General features: G+C 45.5%; 2 protein-coding genes across 2 annotated transcripts; both read right to left on the bottom strand.

Moving 5' to 3' along the window:
* Positions 1–204: 204 nt before the first annotated feature.
* LOC104313593 (apovitellenin-1) lies at positions 205–1,962 on the bottom strand. Its single transcript, XM_009912597.2, has 3 exons — positions 1,785–1,962; positions 1,230–1,389; positions 205–561 (listed from the first exon to the last, which is right to left on the bottom strand). Exons 1-3 carry the CDS (start codon positions 1,843–1,845, stop codon positions 462–464), a joined length of 321 nt encoding a protein of 106 aa, XP_009910899.1. The 5' UTR covers positions 1,846–1,962; the 3' UTR covers positions 205–461.
* A 4,166-nt stretch (positions 1,963–6,128) lies between these two features.
* On the bottom strand, positions 6,129–25,138 carry ILDR1 (immunoglobulin like domain containing receptor 1). The gene is made up of 8 exons (XM_069785773.1): positions 25,027–25,138; positions 21,867–22,037; positions 19,735–19,884; positions 18,878–18,997; positions 18,578–18,724; positions 14,088–14,219; positions 11,465–12,276; positions 6,129–10,365 (listed from the first exon to the last, which is right to left on the bottom strand). Exons 1-8 carry the CDS (start codon positions 25,079–25,081, stop codon positions 10,324–10,326), a joined length of 1,629 nt encoding a protein of 542 aa, XP_069641874.1. The 5' UTR covers positions 25,082–25,138; the 3' UTR covers positions 6,129–10,323.
* Positions 25,139–25,229: the final 91 nt, after the last annotated feature.

Genomic DNA, 25,229 nt, shown 5'->3' with positions numbered 1-25,229 from the left:
TTAAAAGTGCCTGAATGTTCGGGGTTGGTTAGCATTGCCTGCAACAACTTCTTGTGAATCACAGCTACATTCTCAGCAGAATGGGATGCCAAGGTGGGTGTGATTTTGTAACAGTCAATACAAACAGGAAACTTAAGGAAGTGTAACAACCAACATTTTTTTTATTAGAGGGGCAATGGCCAAGCCATTCAGGAGGAATTAATTTTCAGGATTTGGCTACAGAAGAACTCTACAATCTCATTGCCTTCCCCATGCCCAGCCGTGGTTTTTTTTTCAGGGGAGACTTCAGCAGGTGCCTTCCATCCTTTGGACTTTGAAGCTGGGTTCCCTCTAGTGGCATTAAGAGGAGCATCGATTCTGTCTTATTGACTGATCTTGGTCCGTCGTAGGGGCAAGGGGAAAGAGGACACTGCAGGGTATTACCAACTCACATCAGGAAACACTGGCTTGTCTTCATCTGGCTAGTAGCCTAGGACTTTTGTGTACCACAGGTTCTTTATTTTTTCCATCAGCTGTTCAGCCAGTATACTAAGTTTAGTTGTTTCTCTGATGAGGAAGTTCCTGCAGGAGATGACAGTGTATGTGGTAAGATACACAAATACGTGAGGGTAATCTCCATCTGCTGTAGTTATCACACTGCCTGTCACTGAGAGTGCAAAGCTCCTCAGAAGTCCTAGAGGGGCTTTCCTCAGAAGACAGGAACAGGCAGTATGTGTTTGCCCTGAGTTACATGAAACTGTACCTCTAGGGTCATTATGCTTTTCCTTTTGGAGGAAACTCGTTCCCCTTCTTTGAGGAATATATATTGACAGCTAGAGCCAATTCTGTGATTTGTGTCGAGTGACAGCAGTGTTTCCTGGCACCTTCAGTACTCAGCGCCTCACAGATAGCACCGCAGCAGCCTTCCAGGGGGCTGATTCCCCACCAGCCAGTGGCCCCCTCCCTCACTACCCATGTATAAAGACCGGTACCTGCTACCCCCACAAGCACTGTCATGTTCAATGTGCGTGCCCTGGGAAGAGCTTGGACTTTCACGTGAAACCATATCGTCCCAACCCCACCTTCCAGCACCCCACTCCTGTTGTCGTCACATCAGGCTTTGGTTGCCGATTCATTTCCCATTGGGTCTCCCCATATAGATACTTGATTAATCTGCTCTTTCTCCCACTCCTCCCTCTCCCTTTTTACCCATGGCTACTGTAGCATTAGCACAGAGGATCTTTCCATACCTGGTCACAACAACTACTGGAGTCTGGGCAGCATCCACCAAGAACTGACCAACTTTAGGAGACATCTTGTTCACAGTTTCATAGATGTAAGCTGCAATTGCATCGGGGATGACCAACCAGTCACGACGGTCTCTCTCAAAGATGGACTTTGAGTGCACTTCTGAGAAAGAAGAGGCAAAAAACCACAAGGCTTCTCCAGTCACTTGTGTTTCTGATATCTTCCCCCAGGTGCAGTGGGAAGGGACTTGAAATTCTGAGATCCATAGCCTCCCCCAGAATTCACTCTAGCAGCATCCAGCAACACCTCATCACTGCTTTTAGGGCATCTAGGTCATAGGCCTTACATGGCTGAGTATTTGCACCAGGTACGGACAGTTTTCATGCCAGGCCCCTACCGACTTGTTTCACGCTGCCAAGCACTATATATGCATGGCCTTGAACTGTGTTATTGGGCTTCAGTCCTACTTTATGGATGGGTTAGACTTCTCTAAGGCAAGTGAGAACCTGTAGAGCTGAGCCTTGTCTCAGGCAGACAGAAAAGCTTTTCAGACTTACCAGGGAGAGTGGTGCTAAGGAGCAGAATCAGAACTATCACCAATGCCCTGGATTGCAGCATGATTTGCAGTACCAGTTCTGCTCTCTACACCAAGACACCTGCTGGAATCAGCATACAATGTTTTGTTTGTTTTCAGAGAAATAAAACATATCAGTTAAACACCTGCAACAAACCAAACCAATAAATGGAGAACAGGAAAGATCACAGTGCATTTCCTCTGAAGAAGTGACGAAAAGATAGTATAAAAATGAAAGTGTCCTTTTATTTGTATAATCAGATATTCACAATGAATGATAGCTTTCAGAGCTCCAAGAAATACCTGACAGTTGAAGCTACTTCTTTTATATGAGAGCTAAAATTCCTTGTTTCAGCACGTGAGCAAACCACTAAAACTGGCAGAGGTCAGAATAGGTTTCCTCCACACATAAGTACAATTGAAATTTCATAATGTGGCATTTTTTGTTTAATTTTTTTTTTTTGTAAATTGCTCTAAAGAACATCGTGCTAGTGAGTGCATCACATACAATGAGCATCTTAGTGACCCAGTGGCTAAGTATTTTGTCTTGCTCTAGTTGAGGAAAGACCCAACTACCCAACTAGGTTCTCTTGTCTTTTCCACACTGGGATTAATGAAGCAGATATTAGCCCAGGCAAAAGAAGTTCTCAAAAGGGAGTAAGTGCAAACTTTAGCTTCATCCAACCTCCTTTATTTTGTCTATTAAAAAAGTCAGAATAGGAGGAACTCTTGAAAATTTGGTACTTGGTACATTGAAAAGATGACATTACATCTAAACAAGCTTTTCAAACATGCTGCACTTAAAAAGGTGTTTAGAAGTTAAAATTGATTTATGTCCTGAATTAGAGGGCTGCATCACTCAGAGCAACATGAAGAAAACATTGCAGTGCTAGGAATTGCAATGGCAAAAAAGGCTGCAAGTCTATTACATGTGAATGTTTTGCTAAATCCTGTGCCAGGTAGCTACAAGTCAATGCTCCTTCTTATCCCACAGTAAGGAAATTTCCATCCATTTTTATTTCCTTCTGCACACACTTACTTCCAAAAGCTACCACTCCATTCACTAGACATTTGCTGACCAGCAGCAGTTGCTCCATCACCACCCTTCCTTGATTTTTAATCCTAGAGCCAGTTTCTCCCTCTGTAGACAAAAGGTATAAATTTGCTTCCCAGGAGCATAAAGAGGTGATCTTACCCTCTTCAGAGCCTGTAGTCCCTGTGGTGAAGGCTGCTGGGAGAAGGTTAAGTATCTTCCAACACTGAAACTTTGCAAACCCTACCATGGGCTTGACCTTTCTATGAGTGTCTTATGGAGCATCCATCACTCAGCTTCAATCCAGGTCACCTCAAGCACTCCCACCCTCCTCCATTTCAGCAATAGTCTTGGCTATGGAGCATGAGAAGGGCTCACACTTTGGCTTGCAGTAAGAAATGGGGAAAAATAGAAGACCGCCTCCACTCCCTTCTCTATGGCCTAGATACATTAGTCACAAAGTCCATACCACCCAGAGCAGAGTTCAGCTCTTACCTGTCCTGCTTTCTCTCTCTTTCTCAGGCCGAAGCTGAGGTAGATGCTCATCTGAGACACCGGCATTTATGCAGAGCTAATATAGTGTTAGGAAGGGGTCAAAGGTCCTGCTTTGTTTCCCTGTTTGCTCTTTTGCAAGCACATCCAGCTCAGTGGGACAGGCAAGAAGCTGTGGAGGACTCTGGACCTGTTATTGAGATTTGGTAATGGAGGGTCAGTCTGACCTGAGCCTAAGAGACATGGAAGGCAGCTCCTGGGTCACTGAGTCCCCTACTTTTGCAGACAACCATGTCATAGAGGCCCCTTTCATAAGTTGACCAAATTCCACATTAACAGTAGCTAAAGCTGGGGTGAATTTTCCTCCCACTGTTCCTGTGGGAAGGCCTGTGCTGTAACCTCACTGCTCTGACAGTTGAAACTTACTTGCTGGCTATTACGCCCATTGGTGGTTTACCCTCCATTTTCAACAAATGCATTAACCAAATGGTGCACAGGGGTAAGTGTGCACTCCTCCCACATTTCTTCTTTCCCCGTGCCCAAGTCTTTTTGCACAGGCTGACAAGATGGGCATACATCTGAGCCAGCTGTCAAAACTTACCCAGGGGAAGCATCCAGCTCCAGGGCCCCCAGCCCAAGAAAGACATGGACCTGTTAGAGTGGGTCCAGGGGGCCACAAAAAAATGATCAGCGGGCTGGAACACCTCTTCTGTGAAGAAAGGCGGAAAGAATTGGGGTTGTTCAGCCTGGAGAGGAGAAGGTTCCAGGGAGACCTTATTGCAGCCTTTCAATATGGCTTCACCAAGGGCAAGTCATGCCCTTGACAAATTTGGTGGCCTTCTACGACGGGGTTACAGAGTTGGTGGATAAAGGAAGAGCAACTGATGTCATCTACCTGGACTTGTGCAAAGCATTTGACACTGTCCCGCACATCCTTGTCTCTAAATTGGAGAGACATGGATTTGATGGATGGACCACTCGGCGAATAAGGAATTGGCTGGATGGTCGCACTCAAATAGTTGCAGTCAATGGCTTGATGTCCAAGTGGAGACCAGTGATAAGTGGTGTTCCTCAGGGGTTGGTATCGGGACTGGTGCTGTTTAACACTTTTGTTGGTGACACGGACAGTGGGATTGAGTGCACCCTCAGCAAGTTTGCTGATGACACCAAGCTGTGGTGCAGTCGACACGGTGGAGGGAAGGGATGCCATCCAAAGGGACCTTGACAGGCTTGAGAGGTGGGCCTGTGCAAACCTCATGAAGTTCAACAAGGCCAAGTGCAAGGTCCTGCACATGGGTCGGGGCAATTCCAAGCACAAATACAGGCTGGGCTGAGAATGGTTTGAGAGCTGCCCTGCAGAGAAGGACTTGGGGTGTTAGCTGACAAGCAGCTCAACATGACCCAGCAATGTGCATTTGCAGCCCAGAAAACCAACCGTATCCTGGACTGCATCAAAAGAAGTGTGACCGGCAGGTTGAGGGAGGTGATTCTCCCCCTCTACTCTGCTCTCATGAGACCCCACCTGGAGTACTGTGTTCAGCTGTGGGGCCCCCAGCATAAGAGGGACATGGACCTGTTGGAGTGAGTCCAGAGAAGGGCCACAAAGATGATCAGAGGGCTGGAGCACCTCTCCTGTGAAGACAGGCTGAGAGAGTTGGGGTTGTTCAGCCTGGAGAAGAGAAGCCTCCGGGGACACCTTATAGCAGCTTTCACCACCTAAGGGGGGCCTACAAGAAAGCTGGAGAGGGACTTTTTACAAGGGCAGGTAGCGACAGGACAAAGGGTAATGGCTTTAAACTGAAAGAGGGTAGATTTAGATTAGATATAAGGAAGAAATTCTTCACTGTGAGGGTGGTGAGGCACTAGAGCAGGTTGCCCAGAGAAGTTGCAGACACCCTATCATTGGAAGTGTTCAAGGCCAGGTTGTATGGGACTTTGAGCAACCTGATCTAGTGAAACATGTCCCTGCCCAGGTAAGATGAGATGATCTTTAAAGGTCCCTTCCAACTGAAACCATTCTATGATTCTATGACAACTTCTCCCCAGGCTCCCTGAGGACCTGGTCCCTGTCAGAAATTGGCTGCATTGCTGCTGTAGGGCGTGTTTTCCCATAGCTCAAGTTCCAAGTGCCCGTTGGGTCTTCAGTCAGGCCAACTATCTGTATTTGGCACATGCAACCACTGAGCAGTAGGGGGAAGAGACAGAAAGGCTGCAACACTGAGCTACAAAGGGCATTAGCTAAAGGGAATGGGGAGGACATGAGGCATAAATTAAGCCTACTGTGTGAGATCCAACAGACCTCCATTCTTATGTCAGCCACTTATTTGTTAGGTGACTGTCACACATGGAAAGTGGGAAAAGCTCAACCAGTATCTTCATTTATCAACCAAGCAAAATTTCTGGAAGACTTTTCTTCTCATGGAGCTCAAAGTACTTTAGAACCAAATAGTAAGCGTTCCGGTTTGACAGACATGGCAGCCAAGTCAGCAATTGCTAGTGGGTCACATCATTAAAGAAGGCTGCCAATGGTTTTCCACTCTCTTGGTGTGTATTTATTCAAATTATCTTCTTTCTTAGAAAAACAAAGAAAGAAGTCTCCCAAAATAAGAACAACAACAACAACAAAACCCCCATACAAGCACACCATTTCTCATTTTTGTCCAAAAAATAACAACAGAAAATTCTTACTAATGTATAACAAGGTTAATTCCAGAAGGAAGAACAGAGACTTTTCAGTTCCACTTCTGGTGCAAACACTAAAAAGCAATTTATGGTCTAGGAAGAACACACAAGAGCAACTGGTTGAAAGTTCTCTTGTATTTTAATTAAACATTTGACAGTCATTGAAGAGAATCTGCACATTTACCATCTGCTTTTACAGCTGGAATGATATTCAGAAGACCAGCACAAGGCACATTATAGGCATTAAACTTTGCAGAAATAGCAACGAACACTCATTACTTGTGGGGGTTAATTTAATGTAACCTCAAGTGTCATCTTTCTCCTATGTCAGGTCGACAAATGGAAGGCTCTAACCTTATTAAGTGGGTGTTTTAAACTGATGTGCTGCTGGAGGTAGTAACACAGAGGGGACTTAGCTACCCTATGTAGTAATACATACTGCTGAAAAGCTTTGCATTGTGGTTGTTATCACACAAGGTAACTTCCCCCTGCCTGAAGTTAGGCTAACTTTAGCTAGTGCTATCACGAATACAATCCCAGAGATAGCAACTGGGCATTTCAGCACTTTCTGCTGCCAAACAGGCACTTGCCAAGACCAGATCAATGATTGCACAAGAAGCAGCCCTTGCCCTCCATTCCTGGAACGGCATTCCGGCATAGCAGGGCACTCTGCAAATAAGCAAGAAACCCAGATACTCCAAGTCCTTTCTTAATCAAAGAAAAATGACATTATTTTTTATATCTCTTACGAATCTCTGGTCTGAGGTGGAAAACAGCTGACAGGAGCAGCATGGACATCCTTATCTGCCCCATGTGGCGTGGTCACTTACCCTAATTTAAAATAATAATGTAATGAGTAACTCCAGTGGCTGTCAAGGCACCTTATCTGAGACAGAAAATTCATTCTTGGGGGTAAGGTATATTCCTTCAACTGCATGGCAGGAAGAACAAAAGTCTAGAATGGCAGTAACTCCCATGTGTGAAACATATTCAACTTTTTTGATCACAAATGGGCTGACATACGAACATCAGCTCTTTGGAATGGCTGAAAAATTAAGCATGAATAAATTGCAACATAGAAAGAACAAGGCTAGGCTATTTCCTACTGTTATTTCTTTCAGTGTGCAGTATTTGAGCTGCTCAATTCTCTCTCTCTTTTAAAAAGTCAAAGACCCTGTGATCTTACTGGAAAAAAGAATCCACATAGTATTGTGTAGTGTTGTCACAATGGCTTTCATTTATAGCCAATTAAAACTAGAAATAAGCACTCAAAGCAGAGACTATTTCCTTCCCACTTTTCTGTCTGCTTGCAGTTGTAAAGCATGCATATATAGATTTCCTTTGCATTATTTCACAGCCCACTAACTAGTGTTTTATGAACCGCAGTGGTCTGTGGACCAGTAAACCTGGTGCCATTTCTGCTTCCCTGCTGGATAACCTAACCTACTTCTGTCACAATTTAAGAAGTTACAGAATTAAGAGTGAGATACAATCAATCGTCCCTGAAGAGTTTTGTTTAATGTTTCTATAAATATGAACAAAGTGACTGAAGAGGAGCTCAAGTATGATAAAGATAAAACTCTTCAGACTTCATACAGCACAAATGTGTTCACACAATCTACAATTAGTCACCCTAGCTCAATTATGGGGACTAGAGGAAGAAATAAAGATGGGGAGCTCCTTCATAGGATTTAGGTAAAAAAGCACAACCTCTGCAGTTAGTGTGCTCATACTACAGCAGCAAGCTTCAACAGCTGCTACTGTTACACAGTCATCTGGGTTTTCTTGCTGTGTGAGGGGAAACTTGGGAAAACTTGCTGGACATACATTGGCTTATACACGCCTGTATGCGAAGGAAAGTCAACTCTCTCCCATCCTACCATCTTGGGATCTCACCTGATGTCTCCATAGCCTCTACTCTTGTTGGAGAAATGGGCAGCCCTTCCCTGAAACCTGGACATTTGGGCTGGGTTGAGATGACAGGAAGAAGTTGTCCTGCATGATATATGGACCTATTGGAAGCATAAGGAGAGAGTCAAATTCCAAGCCACCAATTCACCTTCCAAGGGTAGAATCTGCAGGGCCCTGGGTATCTGCTAAAAGTCACCAGAGGGCAATGCTAAAGTCAAAACAGGATGTTAGCTTCAGAAGAAGGAGCCCCATTGTTTTCTGTCATTGCAGTCACCATAAACTCCTCTTAACTAATAAAAATACTAGCCCATCATAGAAGAGAGGGTGCATAAAATCCTCATGTCATTAAATAAGAATAAAAATTATTCACAGCCAGTGGCTGAGAACCAGATTCAAGAGCAATACCGGCTTTGCAAGTTCTGTGAACACCCTTAATTCCCTATATTTCAGATGTAACTCATGGGTCAGTTCACATTATTCACAGTTTGCATCTAATGTAGACAAGGACCACGCTTAACACAGCCTTCCTTTCTTGGATTCAAACTTTGGAGTTAGTCTTTTTTAGCTCTTTCTTGTGCTAGCCATCAACTCCCAGCAAACAGCCCCTCTGTCTTCAAAAAGTAGGCCTCTGTTTCTGAAACAAAGTCAAACAGAGAAGCTAGTGGTTCCTCCTGCTTTATCTCCATATGCAGGAATTAGAAATAAGCACTGTCAGCCAAGAAACTGTAGGAAAACGAGCACTCTCTGTAGTAACCTTTGCTTGACCAGCAACTGCATTGGATATCCAGCTAGGAGCATTTGCTCCAAGTGTGATGTTTCCCATCATTGTCCAAAGAAAAAAAAGGTTTGCAAGTGAAAGCCTCTCCAAGCCAGTCTTCCAAGAGAAAGCATAAGCACATCAGTAATTAGGACATTAAAGAACAAATAGTAGCAATTGTCCATGTGGCACTGGCTGGGAAATAAGCTAGGCAATACTGTCATTGATACTGGCCAATCTCTAGTACCTCTGGGTTACAAAATAATTAACAAGATGCTCCAAAATCTTCTTGCCAACAGCTGAGTCTCTTGAATCCAAGAAGTGCCTTTGGCAAGCCAGTTTCCCGTGGAAGCATCCAGCATCCAGAGAACCTCTCTTTTTCCAGCACATTTTAAATGAAAACAGTGGATGAATCACATCAAGGAGAAATGCCAAGTTCTTCTCCTTCACAACTGGTCTCAGAGCATAGAGAAATTCTGTGTTCTAGTTGCAAGGTGAGAGATGAGAAAACCCTGCAATCTAGCTACAGATCAGATGCACCACATATGCAGAGTTGGTGTAAGTGTCAGGGTAAAGATCAAGAATAGTAAAAATGGTGACTGTAAGACTTCTTCAGAGCCCTTTATCCCATCCCATGTATATGATGGCACAGAGAGCAAATGGAGCATATAAAATGCATGGAAAAGAGTACACGGCTTAGGAAAGATATATCCACCAAAGTCACGCTTCCTAGAGTTGAAGGAAATTCTGGTCCATAGTGTGAGGGACAGTAGTCATACCTTGCTCAGTCCCTGTAGGGACAGCCAAACCTTGGTAAATTTAGCCCTTTAAGTTTACAGATAAATTCAAGTCTGAGTTAAAGGCTAGAACAAATATCTTTTAAGGCACTAAGGTCTAAGTGTAAAGTAGGGCAGGTTGTTTCAGTCAGTATAGGGAGGATAAGCTGGCAATTTGCAGATGTGCTAGTGAGCCCTTATTCAGGCAGTCAAACATCCTTCCAACACTGTGATCCTTCTTTTTGGGAGAGAGGCTTACTGGGGACAAAAGGAAGCAACTGCCCAACTATGCTGAGCAGGCAGGCAGAAGCAGCAAACATTACACATTCTGAAGCACAACAGAGGTGCCTTAGAAAGGAGATGCTATGCCTCCCTTCACCGAACTCTCAGGGGACCGGATCAGAGGACCTCCAGAGGCCTCTTCCAACCTAAATTATTCTACTGTCCTGTGACTTTACAACTCTGTGATCATGGGAGCCCTTCTCCAGTAACTGGTGTACAAAGGATGAGCATTCTATGGACTGGGCTTCTCACAGTGGCAGGAGACCTAACAAAGACAACGGGTATCTCTCTTTAAAGATTGGGAATGTACCATTTACTGAAAAAATCTGCTGTTTCCAATAGAATGTTTTGAACGGACCACAGACCATTGCAAACCTAAGTTTCCAAATCACAGCAAGAATAAAAATGGGTTATGTATTGCTTTCATGGGCACTAGACATAGATTCTTCAGAGTTGTAAGTCTAAGGGCAAGCTGCTTCATCTGGTTTTTTTGCTGGTTGTCTGTTCAATCAAAAGCAGCCATCCCAACCTACATAGTAGAAAAGCTAAGAGGAGTCCAGTGGGAATCTTAGTTTTTTCAGTACTGGCATTAAATTACTATGCTTCTTCCACTGTGGGAACTTCCTCTGTCCTGTAAGAGAAAACAAAACATTCAGGAACAAGGAAGTATGAATGAAAATCATATGTCTTCCTACCTGCACCATAACAAAACCATTCATACATACACACATCCCAGCCGGGACTAGAACTGCACTTCCTTCCAAAACTCAGAAGGGAAGATGGTAATGTGCAAAATACAGCCCTTTGAGAAGACTCCCACCTGGTAAAATTCTGCATATATGTGATAAGGGACACTTAACATTTTTTTTATTTAAAAAAACCCTTCATTTTTTAAGGGGGAATACCCTGTTTAACTTGGAGACTAGCAATTGGATATGAAGCTTTTCACACTTAGGTTGCTCCCTGAAATCTAGTCCCAGTGTAAACTGACAAGATGAGCTGTGAACAATAGCTGTTCACTGCCCATATAACGCATGTTCAGTTCTCAGGAGTCCCAGCAAGTGAGCCATTCTCTTCCACCTGGCCTGGAGGATCACACATTTCTTACCACTATAGCCACACATGATCTTAAAGCTTATTTCATGTAGCTTTAGGCATCTTACCTGGATGCTTTCGCATATGAACCATCTTAAAAATATCACCAAGATACTATAAAAATTAAATGTTGGAGATCAACAATAGAGGAATCGTGCACATGTTAAAGGAAATCAGAAGTAAGCCAACATCAGAGAGGGTTGCAGAGGGTACTCAGTACTGCTGCCTACTCTAGAACTGCTTTCTCCCCAGGCAGTGCCAGAACAACTACTCCAACACCAACACATACATAGAGCCCCAAATGCCTCCAGGTGGGGATGGGAGCGAGAGGGTATAAGGTCACGCAGTGTTGGATGTGATAGGTGACCTCCTTTATTTGACTGCTCACTTTGCCCCTGAACACACTATAGCCATGCAACGCATGCCTGAAGGCCGGGAACTCGGCAGCCTCTTCGTAACCCAGCTGCGTAGGGCACCCAGCATGCCTTGCCATCCCTTTGATAGCATAGGGCACCCAGTGTTCCTTGCCATCCCTTTGATAGGCAACAGGCTGCAGAAAGTAACAAACATTCACTCTCACTCCCCAAAACACACCTCTTCCCTTAGATGGGAAAGTAAAAAGGCAGCTGACTCACCGAGCGTGGCCCTGCACTACCTTTGTGCTTCTTGTCCTGACCTGGGATGATTTCTAATGAACGATAACTGGGGGGTTTATCTTCTGGCCATTCCCGAGACCTGTGCCGCAGCCTGCGATTTGTCGCTGGGAGACGGACTTGCTCTTCTGAGGAGCTCCACGACCCACGGCGAGAAGGGGGAGAGTAGCTGTGCCGCCGCTGACCTGAGTTATTGCTCCTCCTAGTGTGGTGCTGGTAGTCTCGCCTCCCTGTGGGCTCCTGTCTCCAGCCACGATGGTGGCGGCTGGAGCGCTCCTTGGCCTCCTCTGGATAGAAACTGCAGCTGCTGCTGCTGCTCTTGCCCCTCTCAGCCTGGCGTGGGGGTGACACATCCCGTCTGGAGTACTGGGGCCTGCCATTGTAGCCGCCTGTCCTCTGCCTCTGAGCATGGTTCTCTTGCTGCCTGTCCCAGGGCTCCCGATTGTAGCTGGAATGAGAATCCCCACTGGAAGGCAAGGGCCACCTCCGGTTTTCCCTCCTGTCCTCCACTGCAGAGTCCCAGGGTCTGGGGGCATGGGCAGCTCTCTGTGGCCGTGAGGAGTTGCTGCTCCCATGGATGGAAGAGATGTGATCAGTGAGAGGAGGTGGCATGATCTCAGAGCTCAGGGATGACAGCAAGCTGGGCTGCACAGCCTGCTGCTGGTGGGAAGGTGGCCGGAGCTGTGACATGTTCATGTTTTGGATTTCGGACTCCAGATAGTCCAAAACACCCTTGTTAGGGGAAAGCTGAGCTTGTGGCTGCACCAGTGGAAGACTGTTCTGCAGAGACACATCTAAGGATAAAAGCACAGGAGAACACAGCAAGTCAAGAGGAAAAAATAAACAGACGGCCCTTCTGCACTAATAATCCTGGCTGAGTCTCTTTTGAGCCTCTCTCCTCCTGCTCCTCCTCACTGCAAGAGCTGCACGAGTCTCAAGCACCGCAGCCAGCACATCCAGACCACGCAAGGTAAGGTGCAAAGAGTAGTAACTAGTAAGTTGCAGCATGATCTGTGTTTTGGGCACCGCAGAGGTAAGAAATGAAAGTCATCCAGCACGTGTGGATATACAGTTTATGTATTTAGAGAGAGGAACATTTTTTTCCTACAGCATTGATGCCAAATTTTATTTTAAAAAAATCAGAGAAAGTTCATAGTGTTTTCTCTTATACCTCATTGAACTGGAATAAATATGAACCAATGCTGCAAAAGAAAAAGAAATTTTTATATGTATGCACATATACAGACACACATGTATGAATAGATTTAAGTAGCAAATGGAGAAGTTTCTTCACTAGGAGACTGGTCCAGCTCTGGAACAGTTACACAAAGAAGTAATGGAATCTCCATCCTTGCAGGTTTCCAAGACTTGGCTGGACAAAGCCCCAGCTGATGTGACTGAGGTTGGTGACAGTTCTGCTTTGAGCAAGAGGTAGGACTAGGTAACCTTAGAGGTCCCCTCTACGCAACATCTCTAAAAAGCTGACCTGAAACAAGTTTAAGGGAAACTTAAGCACAGGAGATTCAAGGACTGTGAAAATATAGGCTAAGAAACTGCCTGAGGAACTGACTTGCCCATTTTCTGCCAGCATGCACATGGATTTCCTTGAGAAGACTCAGTGTATTCTGTCTTAAATCATGGTGGCTCAGTCACCAGGTCTTCCTAAGGAAAAGCGATGCCTTGACTAGGAAAAATGGTAACGGTACAAGTAACTAGCGGGCTAAAAAAGTATATACTCAAACATCTTGAATCTAGCATTTAAGATGTTTGCAAACTATTTCTTCAAACAGGTAAGACTCATCAGATACAGAGTAAATCTGTGACTGCTGTATAGTGATGAAAAATTTCTGAATTTCATCTGAAATATTTTCAGATGAAAAATAGGTTCTATTTATTTGATTAGTCATTATGCTGTATTGCCCTATTTTCCTTGGGCAATTAAATAATATTACTGGTAATAAGTTATTTTATTACTTATTTCTCTAGGTTTTCAGAGACTCTGTCTTCCCTCCTCCATTAAAGTTACAAATAAATACCACTAATACAAGCAATTTTGGGGCAGAACAACTGGAAAATTCTTCCTGGTTCATTAAAGAGTCCTTCATTTTTTGCTGCATGCAGGCTAGATCTATTGCACAGAAGGCAGTTTGCCCTTAATCATTTGAAGACTAGACATTTGATAAGAACTCAAACAAATTGCACCTCACTTGTCATGTCAGTTTTGGCTATAAGGAGTTGACCGTGACCAGCACAGCAGAACAAAGAGACAGTACTCTCCTCTACCACATGAAGCGAGATAAGCTGGGTATATTTACCCTGCAGTTGTTGGGGTGTAGCACAGATGTACCTTAGTTAGCATTAAACTACTTCACCCAACATTGAGCTTAGCAAGGCACTTAAGATGGATAGGCTGTATTTATCCACCCAGGTAAGTCTATAGCACGCTGCAGATGTAGCAGAGCTGTCATGCTAGGACATCGAGTCCTGCTAGGAACATCCTTCTCTCTTTTGTAGCAGAGAGGCTAAAGCCTCACCGCTGAACCTCCCTGAGAAGTTACCTGTTTCTCATCCTGATTTCCCTCTGAAATGATGCCCATGGTCTTACCTTTTTGCAGTAGAGGGTTCAGCTGGTAAGAGGAAAGTTGCGAGTTCCTGTCGCCACCTCCATAGAACATGTTGGGTGACATCCAAGGTGCAAGTGCCTGAGCCTGCTTCATGAACCGGTGCCGTTCCAGTACTGTAAAAGGAAGAAGAAAGCTTACAGCAGCTATCCGGAGAGAACAGCTTGCAGACCACATACTGTTTTGCCTGATGGACTGTAGCCTTTGGATGTGATCAGATAGAGGAAATTCACAGAATGAAGAGTTGTCTCCACCCTATGACAAAGGTAAAATAGAGCACAGGAAATTCCAATACAAAGTTGTATAGCTTCAAAAAGATACCTAAAGCAGAAGAAGAGGGTTACTGCCTGACATTCAGGGTACAGCTCCAGCAACTGGGAACAAATGGCACTATGATTAAGTACACAGCACAATCAAATGCTAGACTTCCACCTGCCCTGTCATTATGAGTACAGTTGCGAAAAGGTGGGAAATAATGTTTCACACAGCAAGACATACCACACTGTTTTCTCTCTCTTAAAACTCTTTCAGCTCATCATTGGTCCTTTCCCCCTTTTGGCTTTGATTTACAGCTAAACAAGACCTTTTTCTGCCACCTTCATGTAGGGTCTGTTCAGATCATATTTCCCACACCATACTCCATCATTTCCTCTCTGTTCCACAAACAGGGCACTCAGAGATGCACTGTCCAGCTTCTCCCTTTCTAGTCTTTCAACCACTCTTGTCTCTCTAATTTAACTCAGCATGACTCTCAGATTAAATCCCTTAGGACAGAGTGATCAAACTGGTGAATAAACTACATTTCCTGTTCTCAACAGCAACGTCCAGTATGCCAAAAGAGCAACTCAGTGGAAATTTCTCTCTCTTGCTGTTTTTCCATCACTGCTAACTCCAGACCCCTACTCGTGGCGTCAGGCTCCAATTCCACTTCACTTTTTTCAGTGCTTCCATCTCACCTCTACGCAGACAACCTCACTATCCCTGTCTTCAAAACTATTGTTCATTGCTGCTGCTTTTTTGCAAATACCTAAACACATCTTACAGAAACTTACTCCTTCTACCATAGTCAATCAAAACTTAAGTTTATGAGCAAGTAAATTCTGCAAGCCCCAGACCTTACAGAGCCTGACTCTGCATGGTTTGTCTGTCATTACTGGGTGAAGCTTTCCTGCAGCACAGCCTTCGCAAAATTTCTCTTATATGGCTTCTGTGGAGTTTCAGAAGTGTCAGGCTTTTACTGCAGTCTCTCCTCTGGTCAGGCATGAACAGAACAACACTGGCTATACAGTTCAGGAGACAGATAGGAACGTAATTGCCTTTGAGACTTTTACCCCTCTGATAAATCTGGCTGAAGTTGGCTGATGAAATTAAAAGCTATTGGAGGGAAAGAGACAGGGGATAGACAGACAGGTTGACTGCATAAGTCTTGCTTCTTTAAGAAACCAGGCTACAGCTGAGCTCCAATTAATTCTGTCCCCTGGGTTCATCTGCAGCAGGCACCATTTAGACTGCATGCTCTTTGGGACTGAGCTCTCCATTTCAGGCAGCACTCCAGTTATTAAACATGTCCTCCTTTAGCTGTTTCACTGAATTTACAGAGTACCACTTGCAGCAAATCGGACTGACCATGCCTCTCAACACATCCTTCCCTTTCCCCACAGTTCATGCGGCTCCACTTTGTTCTCCACTCCAAACTCCCTCCCCCTCCCCAGCCTGGCTCCAACCGAAGTGAACTACAAAGCTGGAAACTTCAGGGTTTTTAATCCTAATACTCTGATTTTTCTTCAAAGCTGTGTGGCCTGAGGTAGCAGCTTTCAAGCATTTTATGTCAAACATGCTTCATTATTCTTTTTTCCCCAAGGGATTTTCCTCCAGTTTAGGTTTCAAACTTAGAGGAAGAGAGAAAGAGGAAAAAGGATAAAAAGAAGGGAAAGGCCTTATCTCTTCCTTTCCCGTTCCTCCAATTATCACCTTGAGAATGTCCTAGAACCTGCTGAGTGCATGTCCCTGGGTTTTGACCATGGTCTTTGACTGAGGAGTAAAAGACCCAGCAGCTGCGGGCATACCTACTTAGGGTTCCTCTCCTTAGGGTATGAAGGGAGTCACTAGGACCAAAGTCATGCTGTCCCTGTAATTCTCTGATCTCTCCCTACAGTTGAACAAATACAGAATTATCCTTGGAATTCCTTCACTACCTTCATCCTCTCTTCCTTCCCCAGATACTTTGCCTTCCAGTTTGAACCCAATATATACTCTGGTTCCCCACCTGCAGAATGGAAGTAAAGTTACAGATCTCTTTTTAAAGTGAACATATTTATCTGAGGAAGGTCAGATTCACTGTAATTCCAAAACTCATACCTGCTATGAAACTTTGGCAGAACGTCATGTTGTTCCCTCCACTTACTCCCTGCTGAGAAAGGTTGTTCTTCACCTTTGACAGACTTTACAGCTGCTGGGCCAATTACCCAATTATAAAAAAAAAAAAAAAAAAATAAATTTTCCAACCTAGTCAGACCCAGGTGCAAGTATATCCTATTTTGCACCAATTCATTAGTGGAAGAAGTCCACAGTAGAAAAGGAACTAATAGAAACAGGAGGAGGTCATACGTATATTTACCCTGGTGGGCTTTTCTCAGAGCTTTCCATGGGGAGTGTAATTGGCTTGCTCCTGGGGCATGTTTAATATTTCTGTACACCAATTCTGAATTACTCAAACAATGCACTTCTTTTATTACTAGGTTCAAATTCATGTTAGTTAACGACCTGACTTAAACCACCCAGAACTACCTTGCCTCAATGGCATCTATGACTGTTCAGCAGATCTAGGCTACCCTCTAGTGGCCAATAATGTGGAAGAAATCACCCGTACTGGGCTTAGTTGAGCCTTCTCTTCAGTTGTACGAAACTGCTATTCCTCAGGCCTGTTCTGTAAGAGGCCCCCTGTATTTATCCTCTTGTGGTTTTTAAGGCCTCCAGTTCATTTCTTGGAGTGCAAAAAAGTAAGTCAGAGGCAGGCTGAAGTGAAGAGAAGGTGTGCTAGAGGAGGGGAGCAGGCACAAAGATACCTTACAAAGTGAATAAAGAGGGCAGACAGCTGGGATAGAAATTACAGCCACAGAATCCAGCAGCCCGTCAAGGTGGCTGGAACAGGGAGAGGCTTTGGGAACCCTACAAGAATCCCTCCTACCTATCCTCAACAGGAGGCAGGAAAGACAATAGCAGCAGTCTAGAGTGTGCTATCATCTTCTACAACACAGAAAACCAAAAAGGAGCTCACACATATTCTGAATCCCTGTTTTGATGAGAACTAGGAAGTCTGGAGGTGTGAGTCTTTCATCTCCATCACCTCTCTCTCCCTTCATGGAAACTAATTTTTCTGCCGAATTTCCATAGCCTCCTCAATACCACACATTCTACTTGACAGCCTGTAAAGCCCCCAGAAAGAGTTTTGTTTTGTTTTTTTAGCAATAAGAGGGATGCTCTGTTTGCTCTTTGCAAGGGCTAAGCAAATTACGCTTAGATCTAAAACTCTAAACTCTAAAACAGCTTACTAACTCCCAAGGTATAGCAAATAGCTCTTTCACAAGTAAAGGGAAACCAGAAACACAGCTCCTTGTTCATAAATCCTCTCCTTGTAGCATCCAGGGAAAAATCTGGTGATTTCAGTGATAAATAAATGTATTTGTTGCATTTTGTTCCTGTCAGATTGTGTAAACTGTAGGGGGGCTCAGTCCACTTTGTGTTGCTACTAAGTTTTAGTTACAGGAACACAGAGGTTATATGACCTTAGCAGTCAAAATTCAAACGGTGGCCTCACTAACAGAACAGGGTCTGGCTGCAGAATCTTTATTATTGCTAAAAATGACACACAACAAAGTTTCTCTTGACCCTCAAAGCCTCAGAATGCATTTGCACCATTGACCACCAAGAGAGACCATCTTTCTCCTTTCCTTCTCCTCACTTCCTTCCCCACAGAAAAACAAACAAAACCTTTTTCTTGTGGAAGGAGCAGCTCTGAAAATAACATGAAGATAGAAAATTCCAATTTTTACATAATTACCTCTCAGAGCAACACACTTGCAGGTTAGGCCAGTTTGGAGAGTAGTACCAAGGCATTTGCTTGCCTTCCTCACACTCACAGGCATATGAACCACAAGAGAGGGAAGAAAAGTCCTGAGCTACTCATACAAGAGAGCTGATCATGACCTGGATGACATGAAAGAAGTTGGTAGCAAGATGTGAGTGAGGAGGAACTTCTGAAAGTAGGACACAGAGGAGCAAGATGGGCTCCATGTAGCCTAGCTCCCCTCCTCTAAACTCAGATAAGCTGGTCACGGAGGTCACATTGGCCAAAGAAATGTCTCAGTCTATATGGATGCTGAACTGGAGGGAGAAAGTGGAGCTCAGCAAGCTCCCAGTCAAGCTTTTGTCTTGACAGAAGCCATGAATGGACGCACATTTGCTTGAACCTCACCTTCCTCATTACAGCAGCACCGGGTTGGGCAGCAGACACATGGGACGTGGCAGCAGCAATACTGGGGGCAGCACTGGCACCAGCATACTCCAATCAGAAGAAGGAGGAGGAGGCCACCGAGAATGATGAGGAGTACTGTGAGCCAGTCTATGGGAAAAACGAGAGAGAAAGAGGATCCTGATGTACCTGGGCATAAGTAAGTTACTGAGCACCTCTCCACTGCTGGAGACATCTTGGAGTGGGGAGGAAGAGAACAGGAGGAGATACCTGCCACCCAGGCAACAAACCACAGGCACTTACGGAGAACAATCAGCTTAACTTCTTTGTCCGGATCACCTGAGGTATCTCCTGGTGCTTCCACAGCGCAGTAGTACATGCCATGGTCCCACCACATGACCTCACTGATGACGAGGTCTGCCCCTGTGGGAGAGGGACCGAGAAGTCAGTGGGCTATTTGGGACTGACAGACACTACTTTCAGGCCCCACTCTAAGAAGGCCTTCTGCCTGCAGGTGACATGCAGTACTGCATCTCCCCTCTTCCCAAGTGTAGCCATCACCTTCAAACAATCCCATTTGAGTCCATTGAGAACTCCCGTAAACAGCATTAACTGCCAGTCCCTTTTTTCTTTGTGGTGCTGGAAGGCAACGCTACTTAGAAGCAGGACTAGTTCTGTGTGGAGTGAAATAACCAGCATTCTTCTGGGTGATGGATGTTAACAGATACCAGCTGCTGCCAACCCTACTGGTTTTGGAACACAGATCATTGTCCCTGTTAGGCCAGCCATCCCAATAACTCTTCTGGCAGGAGCAACAGCTATTGCTCCAGGGACAGAAGGGAGCATATAATACACCTGGACAATTATGCAGTACTTCTTAGAAGAAAGAACTGTTTCCTGGCCTCTGGGCTCCTCAGCTTACTTTTGTGCTCTTCAGCAAAATGCTCAGGCATCCTCAGCTCAACCGTAGCTTGTGGTGCCTCCAACACCCTCAGGCCAGCTGGGGACAGGGCCCTTCACAGCTCTTATTCCACTGCCACCTCACAGAATATGGAAGCTACAGATTACATTAGCCATGTTTATGCTTCTCTTCACTTAGTAGGCCCAGATATTGGATAGTTACTGAGTTCACTGCCTGCCTGGGAGGTCAAGTCACTTACGGTTCTGAATGGTGATCTTTCGTTGTTGGTAGTCGATACCCAGCACAGGCTCCTTCTGCCCATACTTCTGGATGACAATGCGCACCTTTCGCTGGCTGTCATTGCAGTCATCAGATGGGTCCTGGCCAAGAGCTAAACCAGCCTGGTATGCTACAAACACACATCACCAAATAAGATGTCAAAAGTTACTTCAAAGGACCAATTTCTATCCCCTTGTGAGCAGCAGAGAAACTCTTGAATGCATGTGTGCATTTGCTTTAGTTTAGTAATACAAGGTATGGCTTCAAACCAGCAAGGACAAGTTGCTTTGGAGTACTCAAAAGCAAACAGAGGTAGAGCCACAGGAATGGCAGCGATTTTGCAAATGCAGGAGCTGCAGAGGAGATGCCTCCTTCACTCACAACTGAAAGATCAACAGTAGAAAGAAGGTAATGGTGGTAGGCAGCTCCCAGTATGAAGATAAACTGCAAGGAAAAAAAGTTGCAAAACTCCCAGGAGTACTGGGACTAAAACAAAAGTGTGTTTATTGGCCAAATAAAACCTCCAGACATACATGAACTGCTGTAGGGATTGTCTCCCTTTCCCTCCTGTAACCCATTAGATGCTATGGAGCTCATAAAGGCAGAAAAGAATCCATCATCTGATTCCAGCTAAGGATTATGTGTAGAGACACCTAACAGAATTAATGGAGGACTAGAGGCCATTTCTGTGCAATGCTCTTATGACAGACTCACAATATAAAGTAACATTGAATTGCCAAGTATTTGGGAGCTAAGATTTGGGGAGACAACTGATACAGTCAGCATTCTCTGTAAAGGGCTTGCAACTAAGAGAGGAGAGCACAAAGCTTGTCAAAGGCTTCTCCGTTGCTGTATCTACAATGGGTCATGAAGAGCAGACCCAACTAAGCAAACACCATGACCTTCCTGCTCTCTGTCCCTTTTGGGGACTATTAGCTTGAGCCTGGGCTCAAAGCACTTGCATTATGCTGGGATCAGCAGAGCCGGGGACCCAGCTGCTTGTGGACAAGGCTATAGAGCGCTTGGTAACATGCTTACCCAACCCATCCAGGCTGCATAAAGGAGAGTTTGGGCACCAAGACACCAAACAAGTCCACACTCCCGCTCTGAGGTCAGTTTTAAGTGTGCAGTTAAGCTAAGGTTGGCCAGCTTAAACATGCTGCAGGGTTTGAAGAGAAGGGGGGAAAAGGGGGAGAAAGCGGGGGGAGAAAAGAGAGAGAGAAGACAGGAGTTGAGTTCAGCTGGAAGGGACCTACAATGGTGATCTAGTCCAAATGCCTGACCACTTCATGGCTGACCAAAAGTTAAAGCATGTTATTAAGGGCATTGTCCAACTGCCTCTTAAACACTGACAGGCTTGGGGATTGACCACCTCTCTAGGAAGCCTGCTGCAGTGTTTGACTACCCTCTCTGTAAAGAAATATTTCCTAATGTCAAGTCTGAACCTCCCCTGACACAGCTTTGAACCATTCCCACACATCTATCACCGGATACCAGGAAGAAGAGATCAGCACCTCCCTCTCCACTTCTCTACTACTGCCTACAGTATTCAAGGTGAGGCCGCACCAATGCTAAATATAGTGGGATCATAACCTCTTTTGACCAGCTGGTTATACTGTGTTTGATGCACCCCAGGATGCAATTTGCATACCATTTTAAGAACTATCTTAAACACTCCTGAATTAAGGCTGCACATACCAGAATGTCTGCACATGAAGTGCTGCCACCAGTACTAAATGTTATTACTTGGAAGTCTTTCTGCCTTCCATAATGCATGTTTCTTCTACTTTCTAAAATCAGTAACACCTGGTCACAGGTATCTAGCTCCAACCATGGGGTCCCCCATGGAGTCATAAAGTCCACTTGTTGCAGGGTCCTTGTTTTCAAACATGCTGAAGCATAAGATGGGGCTGCCAAGACTGAGAAGTGTCAAACATGGCTGAGCCTCTCTGCCTTCTGAGTTGATAACAAAAAGGACAAATGAGCTGCTTTGGCTGGGATTTCTGGTTTGTGGGCAGGAAGAGATCAAAAGCCTGTATTACACAGTAAGTCTACCTTCCCCTTCCTTTCTGTTTGAAGAGGGATTCCTTGGAGGACAAGCCTGACACTTACAGACTGAGTAGTAGTCAAAGATGGGGTCCTTGCAGAAGGATTTGAAGCGCCAGGTCACCACCACGTCCTGCAGCTGAGCTGAGGTGCTATAGTCACACTTGAGGACGACGGTGGCAAATAAGGTAGTATAACGCTCAACATCCTGCACTGTCACCAGAAGGGAGAGGCAACCTGCAAATGAGAACACAGAAGGCAGTCAGCCCGCAGGAACAGACCACACATCACAACTTTCACTCTGTACCAGACCAACAATCAAAGTACATCTCCCTTGGCTTCATCCAGGACCTGCACCTATGGACCTCACCAGCCCCACTGGTGAAGCCATACAGAGTTAGAAACGCTGGTTAGAGTATGAGTCCCATCTTTCCCTGACAGAAGGCAGCTTGAACCAGCTGCATTAGCCTGCCTTACAGACTGAATTATTTTCTCCAAAGCAACTATTAGTACTCATTATGTAGCACATCACTCTGTGTTCTCCTTCTGCATGGGGAAAACTGTCCCTCCCAGCTGAGGGAGATAATTTGTTGGGCCCAGAAGCACACAGGATGCTTGTCATCCTAACCAGAAAAATTCTGCAGCGCCATCTGTTCATATAAACACCAAATGAATTTTATCAAGGTCTCGCTAAGACAGTCATCAGAATCGCATCTAATGGTGACCAGGATTAAGACAATACAGCTTTTGGGCTGTAACATCATAGTTAAACTTAATTTGTTTATTGCCACTTCAGAACAACATACATGAATTACAGTTTTTCTCCTTTTTAATGAAGCTGTTGTTATGTAAGTTTAGAACTCATCCATAACAATCTCTACAGCATTTTCTATCCAAGCAGCTGCACCCACTGAGGAATGTTTTACAAAGTTTCTCATAAGCTATGCTTTATTTTAGCCACACTCCAGAGACATCTCTATCTTATTTAAACTTTGATAATACAGTAAGTTGTGCTTGTCATTAACAATAGCGAAGTTATCACCAGTTGCCTTTGATAAGGAAATACAAACAGTGCGGAGCAAGTGTGGGATGCCCTGTCTGGAATACAGCCTGGAGAACAGGGCAGGCGTTGCAGTGCAATGCTAGTTGCTTCTTAACTAGGGAGCACGACAGCAGGAAAGGAGGGAAGGAAAGGGGGAGGCTTGGAAGGTGCCAACTGAAAGGTTCTCCATAAACCAACACTTGACTTTTATTGCATATTCAAAGGCTTTCCCTCTACTCCATGTTTTCAGGATGACAGCGCACAAGGGAACAAGGGACTATGTAGTAACATCTGGACCACAACTGCAAGTATCATTCTTTCAGTGTCCTCTTAGGCTGCACCTCCACAGTACGTTCCAGGCAAATATGAGCTCAGTCAGTTTCCACCCAGTGGAAAACATGCTGCAGAGGTGCAACACTGCCTCAACAACTAATTCTGCAGTGGGATATCATCAATGCAGTACTCGTTCAGTTTCTGGTTTGAAACGGACTCCTGGTTAGCCAACTCAAAGCACGGGCAGAGCAAACTTATTTGCCTTAAAAATACCACACAAACACACAGAGGACCAGGGTAAACTCTGAGTCCAAGGCTTTTCTGAAAACTAAGATATATGCACATGCACTTAAACACAGAAATACCAGCAGCTGTGCAAAACTCTAGCAAAACCAAGGATCTCCAGTTTTTGTAATGCGGTAGCACAGCAAGGTCCAGACTGGTCACAGGTAGTTACAGTTGCTCTTGTTTTAAGAGCATTGTACTTCAACACATCATGTTTCAGCTTTCTTTGTGAAATAGCTGACCCACAGGATCTTACTGCAGGAAATCACGAGAAACCAACCCAAAATCCAAACTCTCAAGATTGGCAAAACCTTGATTTCATTGTCAATCAAATTAATTCCCATATGAATTCTGACCTGTCAAGGATCATGGAAACAGAACAGATTTTCCATGGTTTCCTACAGCAGCATCTCTCTGGCAAGAATAAAATACTCAAAATCACTATGTGCTTTTCACTTACAGAAACCAAAGCTCTTTATTAAAGGGATCCTTTCTCATTACCTCTGTTCTGCAAAAGAGTCAGAGTTGAAAAATAAGTTCCTTATTTTCTAAAGAGGTTAAAACTCTACTATTCCCACCAGAGGACAGTCGGATGTCTCTGCACGTCTGATGTTTCATACTGATGTCCTCCAAGAAAACTGAAAAGTTGTGAAATTAAGGCTGGTTCCTAAACTTGGACTGCATTACTCCACTGCACACTGCTATCCTTCTTACCCTGGTTGGAAAGAACAAATCTGGACACTACCAACCTAGTAAGTTACGGCTTCCTCAGGCCTATGGCTTTGCTTTGAAGACACTAACCTTCAGAGCCACTGAAGCCAAGTTTTAGGTAGAATATCATGCAGGAAGGTGGCTGTCAAGCAAGACAATCAACAAGCATACCTGCATATTTTTTTGCTTCTTTTACTGGTTCTCTGTGAAAAACTGAACGTTGGTATTTAAAGTCAAATCATCAGCAAAGACCCAGGCGTCCAAGAAGGAAAACGATCATTGTATTTCCTACAGGAGATCAGAAGCTGTCAGGCAACCTGCAAAGCTTGGCCTAAAGGACTCTGCTTGCTGAAGGCCGCCTGTGGACACGGAGGTGAGCTCCTATTCTCCATAGAAGCATGTATCTAGCAGGTAAGGAAGCTCTGCAGCTACACCAGAACCCCAAAGAGGCTGGGGCGGGCGCCTGTGACAAGCCAAAGGGGAACCCCTCCGTGTTTGTACCCCGTGCTCCGGTCCAAACCGAGCCGGCCGCACACGAGCGATACTGGAGGCTGCCAGGAAGCCGGCGGCCACTTCCTCCTAGGTGAGCAGCTAGCCGCACCTTTGGGGTAACGAAACTCCTCTCCGCATGGCTTTCGCACCCACCTCGGGAAAGCCCCGCTCTTCCGCCCGGCGGGGAAGGACACCAAGGGGGGAAAAACAACGCTCGCCCGGGCCAGGCCACCCCTTCCCGTCGCCGCGGGGCCACCGTCGCTCCCCCCCCCCCCAGCACCACGTTAACCCCGAGCAAATCCCGACGGCGCCTCCCGGGCCCCGGCCCCCTGCGCCACAGGGGTGTCCCGGGGCGGGGAGGGACCCCGGAGGGGACCGGGACCCCGCCGCCACCGCCGCCTCCCCGGCGCGGCCCCCACTCACCGGCCGGCAGCCAGGCCAGCAGCAGCGCCCACCGGCAGCGCCCGCGCTGGGCCATGGCGCGGCCTCCTCCACCCGCCCGGGGACGTCGGGCCGGGCCACCCCGCCGCGCCCACAGGCCCTCCCCTTCCCGTGGCACCTGTCCCAGGGCCGGGCGCTGCCGCCGGCCGCAGTCCCCTCCCTCCGCGGCCCCTCAGCGCCCGCCC

The sequence above is a fragment of the Haliaeetus albicilla genome, chromosome 6 (genome assembly GCF_947461875.1).
Source record: "Haliaeetus albicilla chromosome 6, bHalAlb1.1, whole genome shotgun sequence".
Lineage (NCBI taxonomy): Eukaryota > Metazoa > Chordata > Aves > Accipitriformes > Accipitridae > Haliaeetus > Haliaeetus albicilla.
Note: the sequence above shows the minus strand (reverse complement) of the source record. Positions and strands in the feature narration are given on the sequence as shown.